At 41.5% G+C, this 25,785-nt stretch overlaps 1 protein-coding gene across 6 annotated transcripts in view; it reads right to left on the bottom strand.

The window, feature by feature from the left end:
- Positions 1-137: 137 nt before the first annotated feature.
- Positions 138-25,785, bottom strand: part of fam13b (family with sequence similarity 13 member B) — a 62,797-nt gene continuing 37,149 nt past the window's right edge. For 3 of the 6 annotated variants that reach the window (XM_029512050.1, XM_029512051.1, XM_029512052.1), the window contains exons 8-24: positions 15,450-15,494; positions 12,452-12,547; positions 11,589-11,736; positions 10,147-10,226; positions 9,437-9,488; positions 9,141-9,267; positions 8,631-8,702; positions 7,749-8,022; positions 7,524-7,665; positions 7,094-7,175; positions 6,237-6,419; positions 5,341-5,555; positions 5,180-5,263; positions 5,000-5,095; positions 4,514-4,890; positions 3,761-3,862; positions 138-3,677 (exon numbers count right to left, since the gene is read on the bottom strand). In XM_029512050.1, the coding sequence (XP_029367910.1) occupies positions 3,554-3,677; positions 3,761-3,862; positions 4,514-4,890; positions 5,000-5,095; positions 5,180-5,263; positions 5,341-5,555; positions 6,237-6,419; positions 7,094-7,175; positions 7,524-7,665; positions 7,749-8,022; positions 8,631-8,702; positions 9,141-9,267; positions 9,437-9,488; positions 10,147-10,226; positions 11,589-11,736; positions 12,452-12,547; positions 15,450-15,494 (2,299 nt within the window). In that variant the 3' untranslated portion in view covers positions 138-3,553. The remainder of the gene's footprint in view (positions 3,678-3,760; positions 3,863-4,513; positions 4,891-4,999; positions 5,096-5,179; positions 5,264-5,340; positions 5,556-6,236; positions 6,420-7,093; positions 7,176-7,523; positions 7,666-7,748; positions 8,023-8,630; positions 8,703-9,140; positions 9,268-9,436; positions 9,489-10,146; positions 10,227-11,588; positions 11,737-12,451; positions 12,548-15,449; positions 15,495-25,785) is intronic. The other 3 variants (XM_029512053.1, XM_029512055.1, XM_029512054.1) reach the window with 3 other exon arrangements.

Here is a 25,785-nt window from a genome sequence, read left to right as displayed (position 1 = left end):
ATTTTTGAATAGAATGCTTAATCGTTCATCAAAATGGTTTCCAGATTTCCTGATTTATTTGACTTCATCTTCACACCACATGCTGTTTACGGTTCACTTTGGTTTAGTTCACTGAAGAACAAAGAGCGGTTAAGTTGCAAGCTTGTCAATTTTCATTTTATTTTCATGTGTAAATGTTTGTTACTGATTGTATTTTGTAATCCTTTTTGTTATTGAAGAATTAACAGAAAAAAAGCATTCACAAAATAGAAAACATTTACAGATACATACAATATATTGATGTGAAAGAACACAGATCGGCCCGAGGAAGCAGAGGAGAGGAGAAACGTTCAGTGTCAAAGATGTGGCTGGAGTTTGCGAATAGAGCAGAAATCTATATTTAAACAACAGCACTGATCTGTTTCCTCTTTAAGAAACCAAACTATCTGTCCTTAAAGTTTTAAGGCCTCTGATCCAGAATCGTACGCTCTTCAGACCAAAGAAAGACAAAAGAAGAAAAAACGGAACATTTCTTTGTGACCTGTGACTCTTTGACACTTTCCTCTGCTGTGAGTGAGCTGAAGCATCTGAAACACACTGCACACAGACGGAGACAGAACATGTTTACAGTTTACAACGTGTGAATAGCATGACATTTTACCACTTTGTTGCTGGCACGATGTGAGGAAAAAAGAAAAACGAAACAAAAACAAACTGAAAAGGTGAAAAAGTCGGAGAATGATGACAGATCGTTTCCACTTTTTAGACGATAAAAACTGGAATGTTTTCTGGTACGACACGTCTGCCTTTGGCTTTTCAATCCCTGTTCATCTTCACATCGAGCAACACGAACATTATGCTGACAACAGTGGTGAAAACACAACGTCCGAGCAAAGTGTGTGTCAAAGTTGAAAACTGTTGAAGTTGACATGACAAATAAAACAAACAAAAAAAAAACAAACAAAAAAAAACTTGTACCTCAAATATTCACACAGTTGATCCAACATCGTTACCCACAACTGGATACTGTAAAACCTCCGAGCGAAGTTTTATTATTGCTGCTTCTTCATGGCACAAATAAACAATACGTCATGTTTTTTGTACAAGTATGTTCGTGTTTGCCATGCACTACAGATCTGCTGCTATTTGAACTCCTCACACAGAGCAACAAAATAATTCAGATGACACAGTGCCAGACTAACTTCTACAGCTGGTTTTACAGTTAGTGAGTAGATACAAAAGGATTATTATTGTTAGTATCACGCAAAATAATCGTTATGATAGTCATAGTAATATTTATAATGATAATAAAAAAAACACATTCTCAGGGCATCACAAATATAATGAACCAAAGGGGGCCAAACGTAATGTTTGAAATAATTTAACATTTCTGACATTCATTCCTTCGGGTTTTTTTATGTACAGAATATATTTATATTTGTATAGAAGTAGTGCTTCATCTTTAGAAATACAAATGAAAAAACACAAAGGGCTGCATTCAGTGAATGCTGTGCAAATAACATCTTTTTACACCATAAACGGTCCAGATAAACACGCGTTGTTCAAACACAAAAAGACTTTTCTCACATCACATCTGCATCTGCTGACCGACTGAAGACGGCAGTCAGCTGTGACTCTGGCAGGTAAATGTACATCCATACAGTAAGAAAAGCACATTTGTCACGTTTGCCTTCATTAGCGACAACATCCCATAATAAACAGAACTTCACCTCCGAGAAGCTGCTTCACTAACTTACCAGTCACAGCTGAAATTCATCCCACATTTTAAAATCCGATCCGATCTTACATAAGACAACACGGCCTCTCTGAAGAAGAAGAAAAATGAAGAGGACAAACTTGACCACAAAATGACTCCTCACCTGTTCTCATTTGACCCGCCAGCAGGAAATGAAACGTGACTGGCTGTGGAGATTTGAGGACAGACTCGGCTGAGGTTGTTTTTGTGTTTAGCTTCACTAAGTTCCCTCCAGCACCGACTCAGTGAAACAAGCGTCGTCAGTTTGGGGTAAAAATATCAGTAAACCCGGTGGAGTTTGGTTTCAGTCCTGGAGGCTCAACGATACAAACCAGTCCCTAAAACTACAGTCAAGCTGTCAGAGACCAGCTGCTCTCCGCCCCTGAACCTGCTGAAGATTTCTGCCACAACCATCCAAATGTGAGTATTTCCACTCTAATGCTGCCCTTAAGTGCCGTCAGAAAGGTCAAAATCACAAAACCCAGACAACCTAAAAGCAGCGTTCTCATCAGAAACTTGAGATAAGCTGAAAAGGAAAAAACAAACAAACAAACAAACAAAAAAAAAAAAGACGTAACATCCCCGAATGCCAACCTGCTTTAGATCCTCCAGACAAGTTCTGCCAAAATAGAAATAAAATGTTGGGGGGGGGGGCTGGAAACTAGATATCGGTGAAAAAGTGAGTCTTTCACAACATCATCAAGGTCACACTGGGAAGGAATACTTTTTTTTTTTTTTTTTGTCATTTTCCTTTGGAATACATCAGATATTCTTTTTCATTCAACATGAACATCAGTGTCTCTCAAACACGTATGAGCACATTTTTTTAAACAAGAATACACCCACACGATGTTTTTAAACTTTGTGAATTAGTTCTAAAATCAGACACATCCGGATATGAAGACGTTAGATGAAGCGGCGGGTTAAAGAAACTGCGGCCCTGAAGCTAACAGAGACGGGACTTTTCACTCCGGCCAAAGTCCCACACAGACGAGTGAGCGTCTGAAATGCCAGTCCTCGAGCTGTCTGGTAAGATTCCTCAGCATGGAGAGCAAATATTGATGATGAGGGAAAGATGAAGAAAGCCAAAAGTTCTAATTTTCCTCAGAAGTTGAGGAGTGGAAATGAGACGATGTGTTTTACATCTTGTGTGGAGGATGATGATGTTTTTCTGATATGACGGTTTACTGTAGCTGATCAGTCGTCCTGCTGCTGCAGTCACATCAAGGAAAACAGCACATTGAACCTTAAGTTTGAATTTGACTGCTGTTTTTACATCTGGATGACGATTCTTTAAAATCTGCAAATGTTTCGGGGGAGTGATAAAAATACCAAGTTTCATCTAAATAACTATCAGCATCACAAACTCACTCAGCAGCTAAAACGGATCATCTTAAATATTTCCCACAAAACGTACAAAATGTTTTAGTTTCGTTAATTATTAAACTCTCCTTCCCTCGCTCTGCACACTAACGCTTGTGTGCTCCTGAAGTCTGAACTTCCTGATGGCCTGAAGCGCTTTCTAAGCCATCAGGAAGTTCTGCCTCTGCTTTTAGCTTAGTTCATGTTGTCATGAACGGGTTCGGTCAGAAAGTCCCTCAGTTTACTGGAAAGAAAGAAAGAAGAAGCTTTACTGTAACTTCAGTTTCTCCCTGATGTGACCGCAGCACAAACAGGGATCATGATCTGACTGGTGGTAGCTGGAGCGGTGGTCAAACCTCCCCAGGTGTGATGATGTCCGACGGACCGACGGAGGTCCTCTCAGCAGCGATAACAGCTGATATGTGCGTTGTCAGCGGGTGTTTGCGGTGGGCGGGTCTAAATGGATTTGGAGGAATCCTGTTTGCTGATGAGGACTTCCAGGAGGCGGAGTTTGGCCTTGATCCTCTTGTACTCTCTGTACTCTTCCATCATCGGGACCCGATCCTCCTTCTGAACATTTCTACAGCAGCAGAGAAGAAGAAACGTCTTTTTGGTGCCGTAGATATGAGGCTGTGACTTGGTGTGCGATGAGTATCTGCCTACCTTCCATTATGCTGATAGAAATCTTCCTCAAACTCTCTGATAGTCTTCCTCAGTTTCTTCTTCTCTGCTCGGGCCTTCCACAGCTGTTCCAGCAGCTCTGGCCTACAGGACGAAGACACGTGAAGAAGTCGCACACAAAAACAAAAACAGTTACCAATGTGGACTGTTTCAGAGTTCAAAGTTGTTTATACATGAATTCACAGGATGGATGTCGACCCAGAGACAGCAGGAGGTGAAGTTCAGATTAGGTTAAAGGTGTGTCTGTGTTCACTTCAGCCGTGAGCTCAGTGACACGTTTCACAGATTACGACCTGTCTGACATTATTCCTGCTGGTTACAGACAATCAGGCTTTTCCTCCCACGAGTCACACAATCGTCCCAGATGGATAATTAATCACAGTAAACACGAAGCCTTTTCATCCTGCTGCTGTCCGTCACCTGATGTCTCTGTCTGAAATCAGCTCTAAAATAGCAGTTACCATGGAAACCTTACTCCACATCCTTTTACTGGGAAAGTTTTTTACAACATTATGTTGTGACATTTTTTAAAGTTTTTATCAAGCTGAAGCTGTAAAATTCATCTCTTCAAAACTTCAGAAAATAAAGCTAATTTAAAGGAGAAGAATGGTGGACTGTTTCTCCATTTAGTATCAGACTCAGCTCAGATTGTTCCTGCAGCTGTCCGTGTTGATTAAATTACTGTTCACCTCTCCTGTGGAAGGTGGAAACGGACGGACAGTAAAAGTGTCTTACATGGACGAGGCGTTGGAGCTGGAGAGTCGCAGGTCGAGCGCCAGCCTCCCCGAGCCTTCCTCCAGCTTAGCTGTCATTGGACAGTCGCTCTCTCGTCCAGGCTGGTTCTGGCTCCTCAGTTGCCGTTCGGTTGGGGTCACAAGATCAACGGCCATGATCACCTCGGGGCTCTGCATCTCGCCGCCGCTGCTCTCTCCCTCCTCTTCCTCGTCTTCCTCCTCATCATCCCTCTCCTCCTCCCTGTCATCTTCTTCTCCTCCACCACCTTTCAGCTCGTCCTCCTCCTCCTCCTCTTTGATCTCCTCCCAGAAATGAGCAGTTTCACCTTCTATGATCGGTTGGAGGGTCTGACTCCGCCTCTTACTGGATGGGGATACCTGAAGGGTGGAGATTTGAGGTGGGGGATGATCACCAAGAGAAGGTTAGTGGGTACTTTATGTCTTGAGTATTAAGCGTGTCAGTGTAACAGGTCTTGCTTGTACTTACTGTGATGGGTGTGATGCTCACTCTGGTCAGCATCTGTTTGACCAGTCTGTAGCGGTCATAGAGCGGCTTCACCACCAGACGCTCCTCTCTGGTCACCTGAGGGAGACGGACCAATTAGAAACTGTCTGAACGTTCAGATGAAGAAAAGTGGAATCGGTATTTGCGGTGCTGGTAACTTACTGGACGGCCGTGGAGCCCCTCGTAGTGCAGCAGGTTTTTCTGCAGGACTGTCTTCTCACTGAACAGCTGCTCCTTTGTCATCTTCTACAGAGGCAGACAGACACCACATTCAAAAACGTCCATGTCCAGATGTCTCACCACAGCAATACTCTTCTACTCACCTTGATGTCGTCAGGCCAGCCGTCCTCCTGCCGCTTCCCTTTGACCCTGCGCTGGATCAGCTCCAGTGTTTCCTCCCTGGTGGGACGAGGGCCCTTGACCTCGCCCGATGTTTCAGAGGCACCCTGATCCAGAGTGGAGCCAAAGCTCTTGGGCAAAGTGTTGCTCCGAGGACGAGTCTGGGTCCCGAGCTCGCTCTCTGCACGGTGTTTGGCATCTGAAGACGGAAGGATAAATTAATGAGAAGGGAGATGAAGGCAAAGCGTGACATAGAAATAGTGAAGTATAAAAGAGGGAGCAGGGACAGGGAAGTGGAGAAAATGAGACAACTTAAGTCTTCAGGCCCATAAAACATCTGTGGACGAGCACGTGTCACAACATGAGGAGAAAGGCAAGGTGCACAGAAACCTGACCAAAAACACACACCGCCACACCAAGGAAACAGAAGAAGAAAAGGATATTTTCCTGAACATTTGTGTGTGTTTGTTTTTAAACCTGTTTAACTACGAAGTTCGTAAAAAGTTCCTAAGACAGTTTGAGATGATTCGTTAACTTCCCATAAGCAGAAACATTTCCATGTATTGATCTCACATTTACATGTTAAGTAAAACTTTAGTGAAAACTTTTGCCCCGCTTTACTAAATATAGCTTTTATGTCTTGTCAGAAAATAGTCCACATCTGAATGTGTATTTACCAACAAAAACATTCAATAAATATTCTTTTTCAAATCCAAACCGTAACTTTCCTTCACTCACACACTCCTCGAGTTAAACATCCTGTGCCAACATGCAGTTTCATCAGGAAATGCACCAAAAACAAAGAAGCAAGCTGCTGTCTCACCTCATTGTGACTGTCAATGTGTATGTAATGTCTACTTACTGAGGGGTTGGTACTTACTGAGGTCAAACGGTCTAGAGCTCAGGCCTGAGTAGGGGTGGAGCGGGGGGGTGAGTGTGTGATGGGGAGGTGAGCAGATAGAGGAGGAGGAGGAAGGGGAGGAGGGAACATGGTGGCGCCTGTGTGAATGGAGCAAAGCCTGGTGCCTCAGCGTGCTTCTGGGTAAAAGGTGGTGCTGGCGTCCTGGTTGGCCGATCAGTCAGTCAATCAATCAATCAATCGGTCGTTGGGCGATAGGAGGAGGAGGAGGAGGAGGAGGGAGGAAAGTGGAGAGCGGGTGCTTGCATTATTGTTGATTGTCAATTTTGATTTGTAACAGAGAGAGATATGTTTCGGCCACTGCGTTCTCCCAAAAGGAGAGCCATCACCTCACAGGGAGGAGGTGGACGAGCCATGTTATTGGGGTTTGTTCAGTATGGTGAAACAATGACAGCTGAGCCATATTTATCAGATTCAGTCAATTAGATCAACCAATTCATCCCTTTCTAATTCCTGTGTTTGGCCGTGAGTCGGAAGATCAATCCCACTTTTTCAGTTATTTTGCAAACCCAATTATTTCCACTGCTTCACCTTACCAAGCTCACCTCAGGTAATGAATGTGGGTTCACAAGGACGCACCAGCACATTGGAGGGTGGAAGCCACGCAAACGAGAGCCACGTCAACCCTTTGCATGTGTGTGTCTGTTTATGTGTGTTAAATCAGCATACATGCGTTGCTGTTACTAAGATCAAACGCTAGGAGTGGGGAGGGTCAAGCTGTCCAGCATGGAACAGGATGGTACACACACTCTTAACCCTGAGACAGACAGACATACACACACACACGCAGTCACAAGCCAAAGAGTGATCGAGTCTACCTTTAATCTGTCTGCGGATCTTGGTGAGGTCGGTCATCCATTTGAGGACTTTGGGGTTAGCTGCCTTGTCTCCATGAGAGGGCTGTAGAGAGAAGACAGAGTGTAGACAGTATTTTAGTAAAGAGGTCAGGATGGCACCGGATCATTTACAACAACAACTTAGACCTTAGTTTAAAAACTGCTAAATATTAAAGACATTTTTGGGGTTAATGGTAGTTCAAAAGTTGCTTGTTTCTGTGGAGAATTACGTCTTGAGCTTCTTAATTTCACTAAATGTCTTTACTGTATTCATTCATTTTCAGACTTTCTGCTGCTTTCATTTGGCTTTTGTTATTTTAAGTCTGACTAGTAAACTTTTACAGAGTTTAAAAATATTTTTACTGCTCAGTAATACAAAAACAACAAACATACTTTGAAATATATTTTTTACCTTGTAGTTCCTCTCCTTCTCAAACTGCTCTTCAAACTGTTTGATTTTCTTCTTCAGGTGTTGTAGCTTCTTGGTGAGTTGATGGGTCACTGAATCTCCTCCTCTCAATGCCTCTTTGGAGCCGAACGATGCTCTCCGCGGCCTGGGAGTGCACCACAGAACAGCATGTAGACATTTTTGGACTTGGACTAAAGAAAACTACCGTTGGTGTAGATTCTGTTGTACCTCTGCGCTTTGGTTGGTGAGGTCGCATCCGGGTCCTGCTGGAGGAAACGTTGGGCCCCGTGTGCTCCAAAGTCAAGGAAGCGACGAGCCAAAAGGTGAGGGTGAGAGCGTGAAGAGGAGGGGGAAGCCTCCTGCCCTCCCTCCCCCTCCTCATCTTCGCCTTCCTCCTCCAGCGGCAGCGGGGGAAGAGGAACCATGCGACCAGCCAGAGGGGAGAGCTGCGCCTCTCCACTCTCGCTGTCATCCTGCCAGGATTTGTAAGCTGGGATGGGGTCTGGAGAGAGGAGGTAAGAAACAGAGAGAAGAGGGGGTCAGAACGAGCTATCACAGGTCAGTGAAGACGGGAGAGTTGCACGTAAAGTAGGCAGTGTTCATATCAATACACAAAAGCTGCCTGGGATGGAGCTTTTGAGGTGATACGTTTAACAACTAATTAATTTTCTTCTTCAGTGCCCCGCTGAGTCACTTGCTTATTGCCAGTGCTGTGCTAACAAGCTGAGTCAAGGGGAAAAGGGGGGAAAGGAGAGGGCGAAGAAAGGTTCAGAAAGATAATGAGACAGAGATGAGACACAGAGACGCAGCGTCGGGGGTGAAAAGTGAGTTCACAGAGAACATGTCTCCTGATCAGTCTGCCCAGTGAGTCTGCCGCCAGAGCAAATAACAAAGCAGACATCTTATCAACTCTGATGGAGGGAAACATGTTTTTCCATGCAGGGATTTCTTCATCATCAGTATCACGCAAGAAAATTTAAATGGTGAGAACATATGAATGAGGTTTCCCATCATGTGTCTAAACCAGTAAGCAACCGGCCTCGAGAGGAAAAGGATGATGAGTAAGGATGGTTGGACTGATGATGGTCAGGAACACATGACACTACTTACCTTGGCCTTCTTTCTGTAGATGCATACATGAGAAGTCTATGGGAGGGAGGTGGAGATGGGAGGGAGGTGATGCTGTTTGGATGGAGGGAGGCCAAAAAGGAGGAAGAGGGGGATAAGGAGGAGAGACAGGAAGAGAGGCAGCAGAGAAGAGAAGCGGTGAGGTCGATCATTCTTAACAACTTCCCTCACCAACATTCATACAGTGTGTACATGTGCCTTTCTGATTTGTACAGATGCAAACACATAAGGTCCGGTTAATATCCGACTAGATATGGACTCAAACCTAAAATCATTTGGACCAACATGGAAAATTAACTGCATGCTTCCAAAGTAGGAGAAAATAAACGATTTGGGGACGGCGTTGTTTAAAACCTCTTAATTTTTACACTGGAATTGCATGCGTTTGGTCGAACCATGATTAAATACATCAAATCGACACTGAGCACCAGAAGAAAGGGCCAGTCGACGGTTTGTTTTTCTAGCGTCTACTGGGGGCAGGAAATTCCTTACCTTCCCACTGGTTGTCAGGGAAGAGTTGGAGGTGGGGGTTGCCAGAGTTGGGATGGCATGGTGACAGGTGATTCCTGTTGGTCTCGCTGGTGTTGGCGTTTTGATCACAGTGGCATGAACCCAAGTCCTGCAGGGAGAGAGAACGAGACAAATTAAAGACACAAATCAGACCTGGAAGGAATGAAGTAATTAAGAACAAGCTGAAGATGATGACAGCAAAAAAAGGAGGACAGGAAAAAAAAAAAAAAACCAGTAGACGGAGGACAGGCTGATCAGACATACAGTGTGATACTTACACAGCTTATGGTGTCAGTCTGCTCCATGGTGTCACAACGTTGATTGTCCTGCCTGCAATCGAAGATAAAAATGAAAATATCCAGTTAGACACACAAACACGCTCAATTTCAACTTTACGTTTTACGTCACTTTAAGGGGAGACGCATTCTTGGGAAACTTTTGTGCTGGTAACTCATGACGTTAAAAGCAAGAAGGCCCCCTCACGGAGCTAGAAATCTTTTTGACTGTGAGAAAAAACTATTTTTGGCCCAACTGCGAGGAAGAACCGAGTAATAGTGACACCACAGTCATACAGATAAAAAAACATTCCTTGTTCCTCCTTTCACAAAGTTGCTGTGCAAGGTCGGTGTTTTGTCTTCTGATTCATCACATTCTAATTAACTTTGGTAGATTTTACCTTCCTACGTGTGAACAAGGGCCAAAATCTTTCATTTTAAACACTTTGTCAAACTGAACAGAGTACAAAACGATTTTACTCTATCTGGGAAATAGGAAAATTCTCTCCTCATATCACCGTGATTCATCAAGCCACATATCAGACATCTACCTCTGATTAATAAACGTGCTTTGTTCCTTTTAACGCTATAAAAAATATACTACTTGTATAAAGAATCATGTCAGTGTGGTGACCCTGCTTGTTATTTTCTGCCTTCAGGTAAAACTGCATTGATGTAAAGCTTTGAAGTAAACCATAAACAAGGGAGCTCACCTGGCAGTGTTGATGTTGTTCTCAGCATCCAGGTCCATTCCCAAGCTGTCGTCCAGGGTGGTGCCAGAGTCTGGTGAGTCCTGGGAAAAAGCGTCAGAAACAATTGTATTCTCTGTTTTTTACGAATAAGAGTCGCAATTGAACAAAGCCCACAGAGCAGAGCTTCATACATACATGGGAAAGAATAGAAAGTGTATAAGAGGAACAGGTGGATCACTATTCTTAGAAAACATGCATCATGATTAGTTTTACTACTTTGAGAAATAAGCACCACAGAGGTTTCGCTTTGTCCTGTACGCATTAATAAATACCAAAGTGCAGTCACCTTATTCATCAATGCTCATAAAGAAGACACTTTAAATTGGCCTGGCAGCAGATAAATATATACTGAGTGTTGATCTCATTATGAAGTGGCTGAATTCTCTTCCTCTTTACAGTGCGAAGCTCAACTGTGGGAAAAAAAAAATCCCAAAGCTGAAGGACCGGTACTGTCACCACAGCCATTCTCTAATTTCAGTAAGTATCTGGCTAACCCTTCACTGGTAGGTTTCATTCTGATCATCTGACTAATACTAAAACTTTAACATCCATTTTGGAGGTCATATATTCTTTCTGGAATGAAATAAACTGAACAGAAACATCAGTCTTTATGAAGAGGCTGCTGTTGCAGTGAGAATAGATAAAGAATTCAAATATACAACATGCTGTTTGGCAGATGTCACACTGGTACTACTAATGTTTTGACTCCTGACTGCCATGTTGACCACTGTTCCTCGACTCTGGACTCTAAAATGGTTCCTTGGACGAGAATCGCTGAGGCCTGGCGGAGGGGCGGGGAGGGTCATAGCATCAAGGGGTTTTGAATTCCACTGTGAGAAGACTTACTAAAAATGTAAGTGTTGATCTCTGACAAAGTCATAATGGTGCAATGGATCTCTCCCCACGTATTGGCTGTGTTTTATTCTGAAGCGTGATGACTGGTAACCCGACTATTGGAGATAATGCCAAAGTCATCAACCTATTGTCCAGTCGTTGAAAATCTGATTCACTTCTGATTTTCACTGAACATAACGCTGTTTATGTGTATGCTTGCCACCATTGTAGTGATTGGAGCAGAACACAGTTGCACTGTGCTGATAGTATTGAACCCTGAATGAGTTGTGGGGAATAAGCAGGCAGCCCAAACAGAAACTGGTCAGCACTGTCAGTGTTTTGTGTGTGTTTAGAGGGAAATCTTTATGGTCTGTGTGTTGACGCTTTCAATTTCTGTACATGGTAGAGGCAGTGATTCTTCCACTATTGACTTGCTTACATTGTGTGTGTGAAAGGAAATCCCTGCTGTTTCTGGGTGTGCATGCCTGATGTCTGGTAGGATTGAAGATAAAACACTGATGCGTTTCTGCACACGAGGATGTGTGTGTGTGTTTGGGTCAGCCACAGACCTGTGTGTCCGTCTGGCTTTGTTGTACGTGTTGCTCGTTTTCTGTGAGTGGGGTCTCCCCCTCTGTGTCACAGGGACTGTCCTCAGGTTCTGTCTGTTGCTCCTCGTCTCCATGGCAACCCTCCTCAGCTGCCTCACCGGGACTCGCCCTGGAAGACACAATTCAAAAAGCAGATCAAATAAGGGAAGTGCTGGCTGGAATAATTCGGGCTGGTGGAAAACCCGTAAATTCATCTGCATCTTGTATGTCTTAGAAATGAACAACTGTTGGACAGCTGCTCCTCTCAAGAAAAATTTGCTTATTAACATCACTGCTATCAACAGGTTCACTAGAAACCACTGCTTCACTGCACTGCACTGCCACTGCTTCAAATGTTTTAAAGTCATCTGATGCCACTTTGAGCCACAGAGGAATCTGTGCTGTGCATGTTTCTACTAGCAGGTGCGACTTCAAAGTTTTACCCAAGACGTACAGGAAGCGATAATCGTATTTTAAAGGTTTCCATGACCATACATACATACGTCTACGTGCTAAATAAATACTGAAAAAGAAGCACAACGTTCACTCATTTCCACAGGGAAAAGCCCGCACCCTGTTTTCAGATGATGTGCTTCAAAATGAGTCACCAGGACATTTTGTTATTTTAACTTTATAACAGCACAACACCGAGCAGCCCTTCAGTCGCTGAGCTGGCAGGCCACAACACAGCAAAGTTTCAAGGAAACACTGAGTAATCACTGGCTGGCAGGAACCAATATATCGCTACCCAGCCTGCCAAAGGTTGGTAACATAAAATGCCAGTGGATTTATGGTATTGCATTGTGTAGGTCTGTGTCAGATATTTTTTGTGCGATCGCTCTTACCCCTGGCTGTCATAGTTGCTATGGTTTTTGTCGATGGAGGTTTTCAGCTCAAAGAAGTGCTGCTCAACTGCAGCCCTTATGGTTCGCTGAATTATCCTGAGAAAACACAACAATAAATTGACTTCATTAAATTTTGTCACTTCTGTGTATATACATTTCTGACAGTGTGTTAATGCATTATGTTTGAATTTAAAGCCATACTGAGCACATGCTTTTAGGTTTTGTACTGTTTTCTCTCATCTGTACAAAGCAAAGGTTTGGTGGCATCTCAAAATCCTCTAAACATTATTTGAACTCAGTGGATCTGAAGCTTTGAAAATGTTTTTGTGTCTGTGTGTATGAGCCTGCTAATGAAAAATAGCTTTAAGCTAAGTTTAGATTTGGGAACAGTAGTGAAGCTAGCAAACTAAATAACACCAAGTCTGTAAAAAGTGTTCTGGTAAACAGAGTGGTAATCAGTTACTGTTGCAAAGCTGAGAGTTTAGACAAAATACAGAATTAATGGAAAGTGAGCTGGAAAATGAGCATGTACAGTTATAATATCAGCGGACTCTTGTAATAATACTGTAAAATGATTGTACAAAACCTAAAGAAAAACACCTAATAGTAAAATCAAACTTAAAGTTCATGTTGTTACATAAACACTGGGGTTATTCTGATCAGAGCAAACAACAACCACTAATGTTTGAACAGTAAATTAAAATGCTGTGATCTCTCCATTGTGTTCAGCTGTTTTATTGCCTATACCTGAGGTTCATTTCTGTGCTCTCTGCTTTAGTTATAACGGAGTTAAAGTGAAGCTTAGTGTATTGTTCAAGCATTTAATTGGGATCATTGATTTCAGAGTAAGGTTGGCCAGTCCACAGTAATGATGTTCAGGTTACAACCTTCACCTCTGGAACCACAGACAATTCTCCTCATCAACCTTTATTAATAAGAAAGTCCTTCACTAATGAGCGAACTATTGCCTGCAACTTTAAACACCAAACTGGAATGAGTCCTCCGGCAACAAGGTTTATACAGTCAGAGACATTAACTGAAGGTTATTAATATATCAAATGTTCTGAAACAATCATTTCCATCCCAGGTTATTTGACAAGTCCTTATTAAGTCAGCAGCCTGATACTGCTCGAAAAGGATTAATTACGCGTAAAGTGGAGCTGGAGAGCCTTTAAAGGGTAACAACAGCAGACACCATCTGATGACATGCAACAGCAGATCCAAAGGCTTTGGTTAGATTTGATTTAACTCTCTGTGTGCTAGTGGTCATCATGTCTTTCTTCATTTTCATTCTTTCTTCGGATCTTTAGCTTCAGCTTTTCTCCAACTTGGACGTTTTATGTTTAGTAAATTTTGAAAAACTCCACCAAACCAGCTGGTCCCCTGATGGATTGTACTTCTCTTTTTATCTCTTCATTCTTTTTCCTCGTCCTTTTTCTGTATACATTATATGAGTTTTACTCATTATGTCCATGATACAATCACAGATGGAGTTACATGATTTTAAGTGAAACACTTGGAACATGAATGTGTTTAGATCTCACAACTGTGTCTATTTAAGGCAAAAACTCATGAACGTCCTGGGCTCAGGTCAAATAAACTTGCACATGCACTGAGTGGTGCATATATCAGCCAAACACATCTTGGTGCACACATTTCCCTAGACAACATGCCCACTTTCACCTGCAGCAGTGACTCTCACTCGCTGCGAGGAGCCTGACTAATAATAACTATCCATCACACACAAACACACACTGCCCAGAGGAGCTGCATGTGTTTTTGCTTCATTAGATTAATGAACAACAGGTTGTAACAGCAAATTAAACATTGTGAAAAACATGCAAGTGCGCGCTCTCAACACACAGACTCAGCAAGCCCCACATCCAGAGTAGTATCTGTTTAATTTACTTCATTTTGAAGATTACAACCACAAATGTCTTGTTCCTCACCGAAAGATTTTCAGTTCGCAATCAAATATCAAATAAATAAATAGACAGAACATTAAAACAAAAGGAAACAAACAAATAAAAAACTTTAATGTAGTAGTTCATTGGCTAATTACATCAGGTGTATAACTATTCACCCAATGGTCTGTCAATCTGCAGATTATTCATTTGATATCATTTTAATTTTCAAGCAAAACTATCAAACATTCACCATCTAAGTTTCTGTAATTGTTATGATTATGTAACACCAGACTGAATATCCTACGGTGTTAGACAATCAGACAAAACTATTTGAAGACGACGCAATGGGCTTTACAAAGTGTGGGGAGCATGTGTCACCATTTTCTGATATCTGACAGATATTAACTGTAGCCCTGTAACATGTCTGTGTGATGCAAATGGAAAAAAAAAAAAAATATATATATATATATATATTTTTTTTTTTCCCATTTGAGCTCCATATTATATATTATATTTGCTTGGAAGATTTGTAGCTAACCCTAACCTCACACGTTTTCATCTGGTTGGTGCCCACAAGCCTTCAGGTCAGTTAACTCTCATCAACGTACAGCGCCATAGAAAGTGCTTTTATTTTGTTTGAAGGTCATGCAGTAAAGCGGCTGAGGCCTGATGTCATGTGACAGCTGAGTTCATGTCCTTGAGGCTGAGAACGCAACAAGCCATGCAAAATGCATCAGTTCGGTTTCATAATCAAAACAAGGTTAGCTATCCCTACATTTATTCTTCCTTAAAGCTCAACTTTCCCTGAACTCAACGCTCCTCAGTGCTGCCGGCAATTTTTCTCTCTACAGCTCTCGTTTTCTCTGCCTTCAGAGCAGACGGTCGTACTGTCCCTCTTCTCACCAAGTCTGCCTTTTATGCTTCGTTTGCCTTCTTCTATTATTCTATTAATAAAAATTGGAGGATACAACAGCTTGCTTAGTTAGTTGACTAAGTTAGTTACTTATTATAGTGTTAGGTGTGTGTACATAGATAATCATTTTTTATGTTACTGTGCGTGCATAAAATTACAGAAGGGTGTGTAAACTTACTCAGCAGATTCAGGAGGCAGGATGGATATAGTGGAGAGGTGGGAGCTGCAGAGACAGAGAGAGAGAGAGAGAGCAGAAGAAAGGACAACACAGTTAGAACATCGTGTACTCCTCCACTCCCTCATAATGACACGAAATGACCTTGGAGAGTGCGGGTGTTGGCGGGGTGACAGCCAAAACAGCGAAGAGGAATGACAGTTTGATGTTACCATGAATGCATCTGTGAATAACATGAGTTAGGGAGACAAAGGAAAGAGCAAGAACTGAAGAATAGAGCTGAAAAAGAAAATATCTCCTGATTTCAATGGCAATCAAAGACATGCAACATGCACGTGCACACACACACACACACACACACACAAAGTTTCAGTCAGGCAGTGGCGCCTCTCTGGGCGGCCAGATTGTTATTTAGGCTACAGAGTTTAGCTAAACCCGGCTTATCAGATAAGAGGGTGTGTGTCATATCATATTTGTTCTTCGATGTTCCTTAATAAGCAAGTGTGTGTGTGTGTATGCAGTCAACTTGTCTGAGGTTATGCAACTTGTGTGTGTGCTTTAGCACAATCTCTCTCTCACAGTCAGTGCAGCAAGAAGTTGACCAGTAGGTCGATACGACTGAATTATTAATGGCCGATAGGAAACTATAATGCCCTCCATCTTTATGATTCAACCATCTTTTCTTCTAATTCTTTCTCTTGCCTCCTGCTCTGCTTGTCATCTTTGACCTGCTGCTCCCTTTTCTTCAAAAGTGTCCTTTTCTTCAATTTATCGATTATTGGCACTTGCCACTTCAACCTATCCCCTCTTCTGCCCCCCTTCTCTTCATGTTACTCCAGCCCATCACAGTCTAAAACCATTTTTCATTTTCCTGTATTCATCCTTTGCTTATCTTTTTTCAGAAGTTCCCCCACTTGCTGTCCTCTTTCACGCTTTGTTTCAAGTAACAAGCATCTCACATTCCCTTTCTGACACTGTTACCTTGATCATGCTTGTGTGATGGAGAGGGAGACGAAAGAAGAAAAAAGACAGATGCTCATGTTGCACAGATGAAACAATAAGCGTTGCAAAAACAAGTTGCAGTGAGGAAAAAGGAAGAAGAGAAGTTAAATGTGAAAAATCCTCTTTTGTTCTCTTTCCCTCCCCAGTTGATTAACTTAGATATTTTTTAGGGCTACAATCCTGTTCCCTCACAATCTTCCATCTTACAAATACTTTGATCAGTAATCATCTGGACTAAGTTTACATTAGACTCAGGTTCTCTTTTCTTTTTCTTTACCTGTGAGGTAAAACAGAACTGCCCTGTAAACTGTAACACCCTGCAGATAACATCTGACAGCAGGCCCTCCTGCCAAGTTCTACATTATAGGAACCATGCTGGGTGGCCGTGTCACGAACAATAAATTCTTGATAGGTCCTTCAAGGACGTTACATAACCTCTATGGGCCTTAAGTAGCAAAGATGATATCTGATCCTACACCATTCTGCCCTTGAGGATTCCCACTTAAACCACTGCTGAGCCCTCGAGGACGTTTTTGTCCTCCTCAGGCTCCCTACACAACAAAGATTACTTTTCTGTCAATGTCAGTGGAGCCCTAAAGGAGCATCATGACACCCTTTATGGAGCCCTCTGGGATATTTCTTCCCTGTCTAGAACACTTTGAAGGGCAAACGGGATCGTGGAGAGTTCTGGAGACATGTCAAAACTACTCCAGAACTCTCCACGATCCAGTTTGCCCTTCAAAGTGTCCATCTCAGGATGGAACAAGTAGATTTCCTTCACTAACCAAACAGAATTGCTGTCACAGCAAAAAAAAAAAAAAAAAAAAAAAAAAAAAAAAAAAACACACCACTATAATTATTAGGACAGAAGGGAACAGTGCAACAAAGAGCTGGAAGACATTTCCAGTCTATTTTGAAATTTCAGTATTGTATTGTTCAAGTATTGTATGAGCAGCATTATTACTTTTTTCACATAAAATCATTTTTAAAATATACTTTTTCTAACACACAAAAACAAATACATATGTATGTATCACATAACAAGAGTAGTAGTTTCAGTGAAGATCTAAATGAGGAGGGATTAAATTTGGATGGGATTATTTCTGATGTTGTTTGTAGACTAAAGCTGCAACATTTACAAGTTCTTCAAGGCTGCCAAGACAGCACGAGCTGGTGAATAAGGACTTGGCTTTCAAAAGTTCACCAAGTAGGTCAGATAAGATCAGCTCTTACTCTACAAGCATGGTGGAGGTAGTGGCCAAAGTCAGAGATTAAACATTGAATATGTCTCAGCTCACACCTTCGGCCAGCAGCGTGTTGGCAGTAACAGCTGACTGATTTTCCTGCTCGCATACCTGACCCATGCTAGGGAACATTTACAAGTACCTTCTGATTTAATTAGTTATTTCAATTTCTCTAATTTCATTATCAGCTATATCCTAGAAGCATGTGAGGCGAGTGGCAGAGTCAAAGAAAAGCTGCCAGATTCACTTAGATCACGTCAGGCTAATTTGCTGTTTACTAACTAGATCCCTCAGTGTGATCGCAGCAGTAAAACTGGAGGCACGAGTAACACCTCTCCTGAGGGCTGAACAAAGTGCTTCTAAAACCTTAAAACTCAAAATATACATATTTATATATCCTCCATTGTTTTGGAAAAATACTGATTCAGCTGTATAGTCATAATGGATTTAGTTCGAAGCTCAGCTTTTTATTTTCACTGTGATGCTAAATCTGCAAGATATATGGTGCAGTCTGGGTTTCAAATGGCGTGGCCAAAATAATCAAGATAATTTTTGATGTTGTACAATCTGCTAGCCTAAACAGATGGTGGTACTGTCTACATGCCGCTAACTTAGAAAGAGAATGTCACTTTAACACAGCTATCACAGCTAACACAGCATGTTTAGTGTGGAGCTTCATATCAGTTGAGTGAACGACCAAACAAAAACCATGACCATGTGTGTGATGGGTGTGTGATGGGTGTGTGATGCGTGTGTGATGGGTGTGTGATGTATGTGTGTGATGGGTGTGTGATGGGTGTGTGATGCGTGTGTGTGATGGGTGTGTGATGCGTGTGTGATGCGTGTGTGTGATGCGTGTGTGATGCGTGTGTGTGATGCGTGTGTGTGATGCGTGTGTGTGATGGGTGTGTGATGCGTGTGTGTGATGGGTGTGTGATGTGTGTGTGATGCGTGTGTGTGATGGGTGTGTGATGTGTGTGTGATGCGTGTGTGTGATGGGTGTGTGATGCGTGTGTGTGATGCGTGTGTGATGCGTGTGTGTGATGCGTGTGTGATGCGTGTGTGTGATGGGTGTGTGATGCGTGTGTGTGATGGGTGTGTGATGTGTGAGTGATGTGTGTGTGATGCGTGTGTGATGGGTGTGTGATGTGTGAGTGATGTGTGTGTGATGCGTGTGTGATGTGTGTGGGATGTGTGTGTGGTGAGAGTAAGGATATCAGTGATTCCAGAGATGCTGTTGTCAGCAAATCTCTATCTCCTCTGTTCTGCCTTGGACACAACTGCAGTCTACACATTCAATTGCTCAATTTCTTAGAACACATTATCACCAGGCTGCACAAGATGACTTATTTCCCTCCTTTGGATGGCAAATACATCACACACGTGCATGTCTTTCCTCCTCTCATACACTGACACAAACACACAGGGAATCATAAGCATCATCTTACATGTTATAAACAGCTCTAGGTGCTGCCTCTCAAACAGTAAACATTTATAGTCCTTCATGGCGGGGCCAAGAAACTTTCACAGACTCTTGGCAACAGAAGTTGCATTCAAAACATCCAAAGCTTGGACACCGAGCTGGTGTTTAAGGTTCTTCCTGGATACTGCTCGTCAGTTTGTTTCCATCAGCTATTTTGCACTTGAGATTACAAATGACAAACGCAGTCCTTCATTTGTTTTGTTTTAATTATGCCACAGACACATTTGGCATACTGACTTGAATGATCTGCTTTGTTTATGTTATGTTCGCTTAATTCATCATTCCAGTTGCAGAATCATGAGGAGAAGACACATGACTGCTTTGTAAATAAACCTTGCGTGTGCAAAAGATCTTCCAGCCTCTTGAGACATATTACAATCCTGTCATACTGAAAATAATTTAGATTTTTTCATCAAAAGTTTACGCAATAAAATGAAAAATTAATGCTGAAAAAAAAGAAAAAAAAAAGAAAAAAAATCACAACTTCCCACAAGGAAACGGCAAACTTATCAACCAGCTGACCAACTGTGACAGCACCCCTCCAGAGTCACCACAGCAGAAACACTCTAATTTCTACAAATTATGCAAATATCTTTAAATGTATTACTAAGAGCTTCAAAGAGCACTTTGTGACTCAGCAATCTTAACAATGGACAGCAGCCACCAAACAATGTAACCCCCCACCCCCACAATTATAAATACTCTTCTAAGGCAGTACATTTGTCATATATAGTTAAAACATGGGTTTGATTAAACAAAAAATATATATATATTTTTGCCACTAGGAGTCTCTTCACCAAACTTGCATGGGACTTCAACAGTTTTTGCCCTCACCACCATGACCATTATTACAGGGACTACTACTCTGGATGTTATTTGAAGAGGTCTCTGCCTCTCAAATTTAAAAAGGCAATGTGATTAAAACTACAAAAAACATTAAATGATGCCATTTCCACAGAAAAATATCTGTTTCTTTGACGGAGCACAGTGGGCATAAGATGTTTTACAGGGGCAGCAAGCTGAGGTGTTGATAGTTACTCAAATGGTTTTCCTGATAATTTATGACCCAGATGTTTAGGTGCCTTTTACCAACAGCCCAATTATCTGCACAGATGTTGTCTTCTCAAAAACAAATGGATCCAACAATAAAATCTGTGTTTCTGCCACAATGTTTGGCAGACTCTGGATGTTTTCAGAGGAATTTATGGAATGATCTGATAAGTGAAGATCTAGATGTTCAATGACAAATTGGTGAATATATATATATATAAATAAAATAGTTTTGGGAAATGTGGCTTAAAACTGGATAGAAAGACCAACCACAATGCTGACATATTCCTTCGGGGATATGACTACCCACCGAGAGACAACAAAAAGAGACGGACCTTGATCACAGTCACAGATTTCTCAAAGCTTCAAAACAACATTTGGGATGATATTTGTACTCGGCTCAAAAGATGCAACATGGGTGTCGCTGTTTTGAGACATTTCAACACATAAATGTTATGTATTATATCTTCAATAAACCCGAATGAGAAAATAATTATTCATGAGGAAAACTGCCCATTTCTTTCCCTTTGTGGATCAAAATGCTGACTAATTCCTGCCTCCCTCTCTGTACTTTTCTTACTTAACATGCATAACATAACACCAGCTGTTAAGTTATTTTCATAACCTCTTTTCCTTCATTTTCTCCTTCTCTAATTTTATGTCTATTCACTATGAAAGAATAAACAGACATCCACTTGTATCTTTCATCTCTTCCTGGTCACAAAACAATGCCCATCAGCAAGATTAATAATCCATCCTAATTTCTAATCCATTTACATGTTTATAGTAAAAAATGCCAACTGCTCTAAATCTCTCTGAACAAACAGTTTCCCAAATTTATTTTGCAATTGACAACATAACCCTTTCTTCTACCTTTCCCAATTCTTTTGTTCTTCACTTCATGTTGCCCAATTTGAATTTTCTTTTCAGATTTCTAATTCATGCATGAAAACATTCAAATATCATCCAACCACACATCTGCTTTTCTTGCCGACCATTCATTCAGCCATCCAATCATTCATTCCAGTCAGACAAGAGGGGTTACATAACCCTGATGTTTACCTCTGCAGCAGAATGTCACAGGCCATTCTCATTCTCCCAGCTGTGATTCTCTCACTGTGATTTGTCCCCTTTGTTTTGTTTTGTCGTACCTCCTTATGCCAGTGAGTGCAGCCTTTAGGTGTGTCAGTGTGAGGGCTTTCTCTTAGGATGTCATTTTTTCTGTTGCGTCTCTTGTTCCTTTTTGCACAGTGTCGTCAGAGAGCTAACGCAGGTTATTCAAGTCCACTCTGTTTGTTTTTCTTCTTCCGATCATCAAGTCAGCTTGACTTTGTCTCTCTTTTCTTTTTTGTTTTGCTTCTAACAACTTGTTCTCCTACATCCCATGCAGGACCACTATCGAGCTGTTTAGTTTGTGCTGTCTGATCTCAGAGTCTCTCCCCTGTTCAGATTGCTTCTCTATAATATCCAATCAGTCTGCAGATCAGCCTGGTCTCCACTGTGCAGGTTATCCCAGTTGAGCACTTTGAAGAGTCAGCATCAGTATCAGCAGATTGAGCAGCAGGACCAAAGTATTGCCTGGGTGCATTCTGTGGTGTCCTCTGAATGTGTGTATGCTTTTGAGTGAGTGAGTGAGTGAGTGTGCGTGTGTGTGTGTGTGTGTGTGTGTGTGTGTGTGTGTGTGAGCGAGTGAGGCTGCCTCACTCTGCACTCTGTCTGTAAAAGTGCTGCAGTAAACATCCAAAGCCCTGCTAAAATATATGAGCTTCTGATGTAACCAGGCAACAACCCAAGGAGCACCAATGGGATGGGAGGGGCTGAAGTTGCTGGGCCAATCATAAAAAGGGAATGAGTTCTGTGAGCCAATCACACAGCAGACAGTGGGAGGGCGTTTTCATTTTTTTTGGGTCCATCAGTAGTGACTATAAACTCAGCAGTTATTACAGCCGCCCAGTGGGCTGTTTAATGGGGTTTGGACACACACATAGGCAGTTCACATTAGCACTGCAACACACACACACCTGTGTCTTTTATATCTCTCTCAAGAGCCTTTTCTAATGGTAGCTATCAAAAGTATTAATGTATTTAAGACACAATTAACCAAAAAAAGCTGACAGTGAGTCACAGCAAGCTGATCCTGGAGAGTGAGAACATGAAGGATCAGGGTATAATGGGAGACAGCCAAAACAAACAAACAATCAAACTAAAAACAACAACAACAAAAAGAAAATGGCTGCTTCTTAATGGTGTTTCTGTGCATCAACCAGTGGATTTCCTACAGGAACAGACTTAAGATGAACTTTTCAATTCAAAAATTCTTCTTTTAACTTAGTGATTAGTCAAGTCAATGTGGCTCTTTTTTAAACAAACTCAATTACTAAAATGACCAACTAGGTACTAGTAATTTAGATTTTTGGAAGTCCTTGCCTGATCAGGAGCCACAGTGAGAGCAAGATAACATGCAGTTCTTACGTCTTCGAAAGATCAAACTGTAAGGTCCTTAAAGATAAAAAAAAGTCCAGACAACTTATTATATCCACAGATATAATGCAAGATTCCTGTCCTGCTATGACCTTCACCGCTGAGCTGAGTTGAGTCATTTCACTTCTTTGAACATGTGACCAGTCTCCCATTTTAAATCGATTTCATAACTTTGTGAACTAAATATTTTTGAGGTGAGATCTGCTGCTGTGATTTGTAGAGAAAAATTTGGGTTCTAGATTCAAGAAGTGCCTTCTTAGATGACATCTGTGCAGCTCAGCCCAAAATTAGTATTTAACATCATCAGGACAGATTTTCAATTTCAGTGAAATGTAAATAAAACAAAGTTGAAAGTATGCTTGAATAGGCTTGGTGTTAATTCACTGTACTTGTTATTACACTTGGTTCTGCTGACCTCTAATCCACAAAACTGAGCTTTATCTTCTTCGACCAAAACAATGTAACTGTACCAAATTGTTGATAAAAAGGCGCTTCAGCAGCAACATTTGCTACAACAATCAAAGTTAATATTTATCCGTAATGGTTTAGGAACGCGTGTGCTGCTTAATAAGCCAGAAGAGACAGCTGTACCCGAACTGAGGGTGAGAACTGATAGCACATGTAAGAGATTGGTACTATCTAGGTCAGTTAGTGTATCACACACTGTGCCCAGTGCTTGCGCGCAAATCGCAACACAATCGGGAAGTGAAATGAGAGGACTGGGGGGGGGGAATAGACATGAAGTAAAGCAAACTAATAGGGAGGTGTACTCTTCTAAACATTAACTTCGAATGAGTCCAATGGTCACAAAAACATAAATGCCCTGTCTAAATTCATTAGAGTGAAAGTTTTGTAGGACAAACAGTGATAAACAATACCGTGCAGTTTCTAGAACCCAATGGTCCAAGAGTATCGAGTTACAGGGTTTGCTGACATGCAGTGCATTCTACTGTAACGTAAAGTGATGGCGTGGTATAATGTAAACAGGAACTGATCAGAAACCCCTCCATCTTGGTGCATTTAAGCACAGCAACAACTGTATTCATTTTAGTGTCCCATTTTGATGAATCAATCCCAGTGTGTATAATTTAATGATAATTTTAATGGAGGCACATTTTTGCACAAACTCAAATATTTAAAACTGTATTTTGTTGAAAAATTCAAAAATTGAAAAAGAACAACAAAAAACAAACAAACAAACAAAAAATAACAACAACAACAATAAAAAAAGGTTTGTTATTCATGTTATCCTGAGAGCAAATCAGTGTGTATGATCCATTTCAGAACTAGGTCAAAACACCTAAAAACACACAGCTGTTACTGTACTGACCTATATGCTATATTTATGTCAATGTGTAGGTCAACCAGTCATATTCAACTGCTCTGCTGCGGCTAAGTCACAACATTAAAGGAAAACCATAAAGGGGACAGGGTCAACAACAGAACACGTGCTGTACAGTACGGTCAGCAGAAAGAACCGCAGAGTCACAACAGGGTAGAAGGTATAGCATTAGTTTATGTCTCCGTCATGTTCAAAGACTGTTGAACCTGTTATGTCAATTTCAACGTTAAAAACGCTCTAACAGTGCTACCAAACGAGTGCCATTTTTTATTTACTAGGGGGGAAAAAAAAAGTCTCTTTAGGTTTACAGATGTATAATTATCAGTGTGCTGTTTACTCATTAGATTGTGCCATTTCCAAATGGTAAGGTCATCTAAATGGATGATGCAAGCTGATGACATGCGTCTGCTCTGACACAATGGTTTCCTTTTAAATGCACAGTCAACACATTCCTCACATAATGGACATGGTTAAAATCAATTTGTACAGTCTGACACCGATTACACCACTCATCCAGTCAAAGTGCCATATGTCCAACATACAGAACAAATCTTTGTCACATCAACTGCTCTATTTAGATTTGTGAGTATTTTCGTGGGTGTGCACAAGCTCGTTGGCACAAACAGATGAACAGATCTCTCTGGCACAGTGTGGTGTCATGTTGGGATATGAATCATACTGATGACATCTGATGAAGGGGATTCACCTCACAGTGAACCCCCTTCATAAGCTGGTTATTTGCAACACGAATTGGCAATTTGAAGACAAGTATTTTAGAATGTGTTTTAATTAAATTGACCAGTTTGAACTTCTCCCGCTTGAGGTCTGATACTATGTTTTCATTCATTTAGTTCACAAGTGGGAACACCCAAGTTCTTTGAACCTCATTGCCTTCTGTGACATGATTCTCAGTTCCCTCCATTAATCCTTCCCCGGTTTCTGCCCCTCTCCGCCTCACTGAGGCAAGAAGTGCATCCCATGGGGCCTCTCTTCTTGTCTGCCAGGATATTTCATTGGCTTCATCAAAAATATTTTCCATACACAGGGAAAAGAAGGAAGGAGGGAGGGAAGTAGTGATGGGAGGAAGAAGAAGACAGATCAGAAGAGAAATACCAGGGATTATATATAGAATTGAAATGAGCAGAAGCTGTCAGCTTGTAAACTGTGTCCGTCTGTGTGTGTGTTGGCTGTCAGAGTCTATTAAAGGAACAGTGCAGCAGCCACAGAGGGCAGCCTTCCCTGTCTGTCAAATGATAGATAAACAACTCGGCCACAGTTTATGTTGAGTCACTAGATAGGAACTTTCTCTGTATTTTTGAACTGTCACAACCAATTACAGGGAGCTGGCCTCGGAAATCCAAAATGTATGACGACTCACCAAAATCCTGGAGATAGTACTGAGGACTATAAATTCATAAAGAACATTTTGCAACAGCAATAATAACCAACACCAGCTGTGTAAATGGATTGTAAACTGTTTAATCAATTGAGCAGATGTTAAATTGTCTCTCACACAGAAGGAGGACATGGCTTGTTTTGGGGCTGAAAATACTATCGACACACATGACTTTCTACATGAGTGACCTGTCACAAGGAATGCCCAAAAGAGTTAGCGAAATGGATATACTGACCAAAACCCTTGACTTGAGTCGTAGGTCTGTGATATCAATGTGATGGTGCCTAGCAATAATTGTAAAGCCACCCCTGTTCAGATGATCAATCAGTGGTATTAATTTA

Source organism: Echeneis naucrates, chromosome 10 (assembly GCF_900963305.1).
Source record: "Echeneis naucrates chromosome 10, fEcheNa1.1, whole genome shotgun sequence".
Lineage (NCBI taxonomy): Eukaryota > Metazoa > Chordata > Actinopteri > Carangiformes > Echeneidae > Echeneis > Echeneis naucrates.
This window is presented reverse-complemented; position numbering and strand designations above follow the sequence as displayed.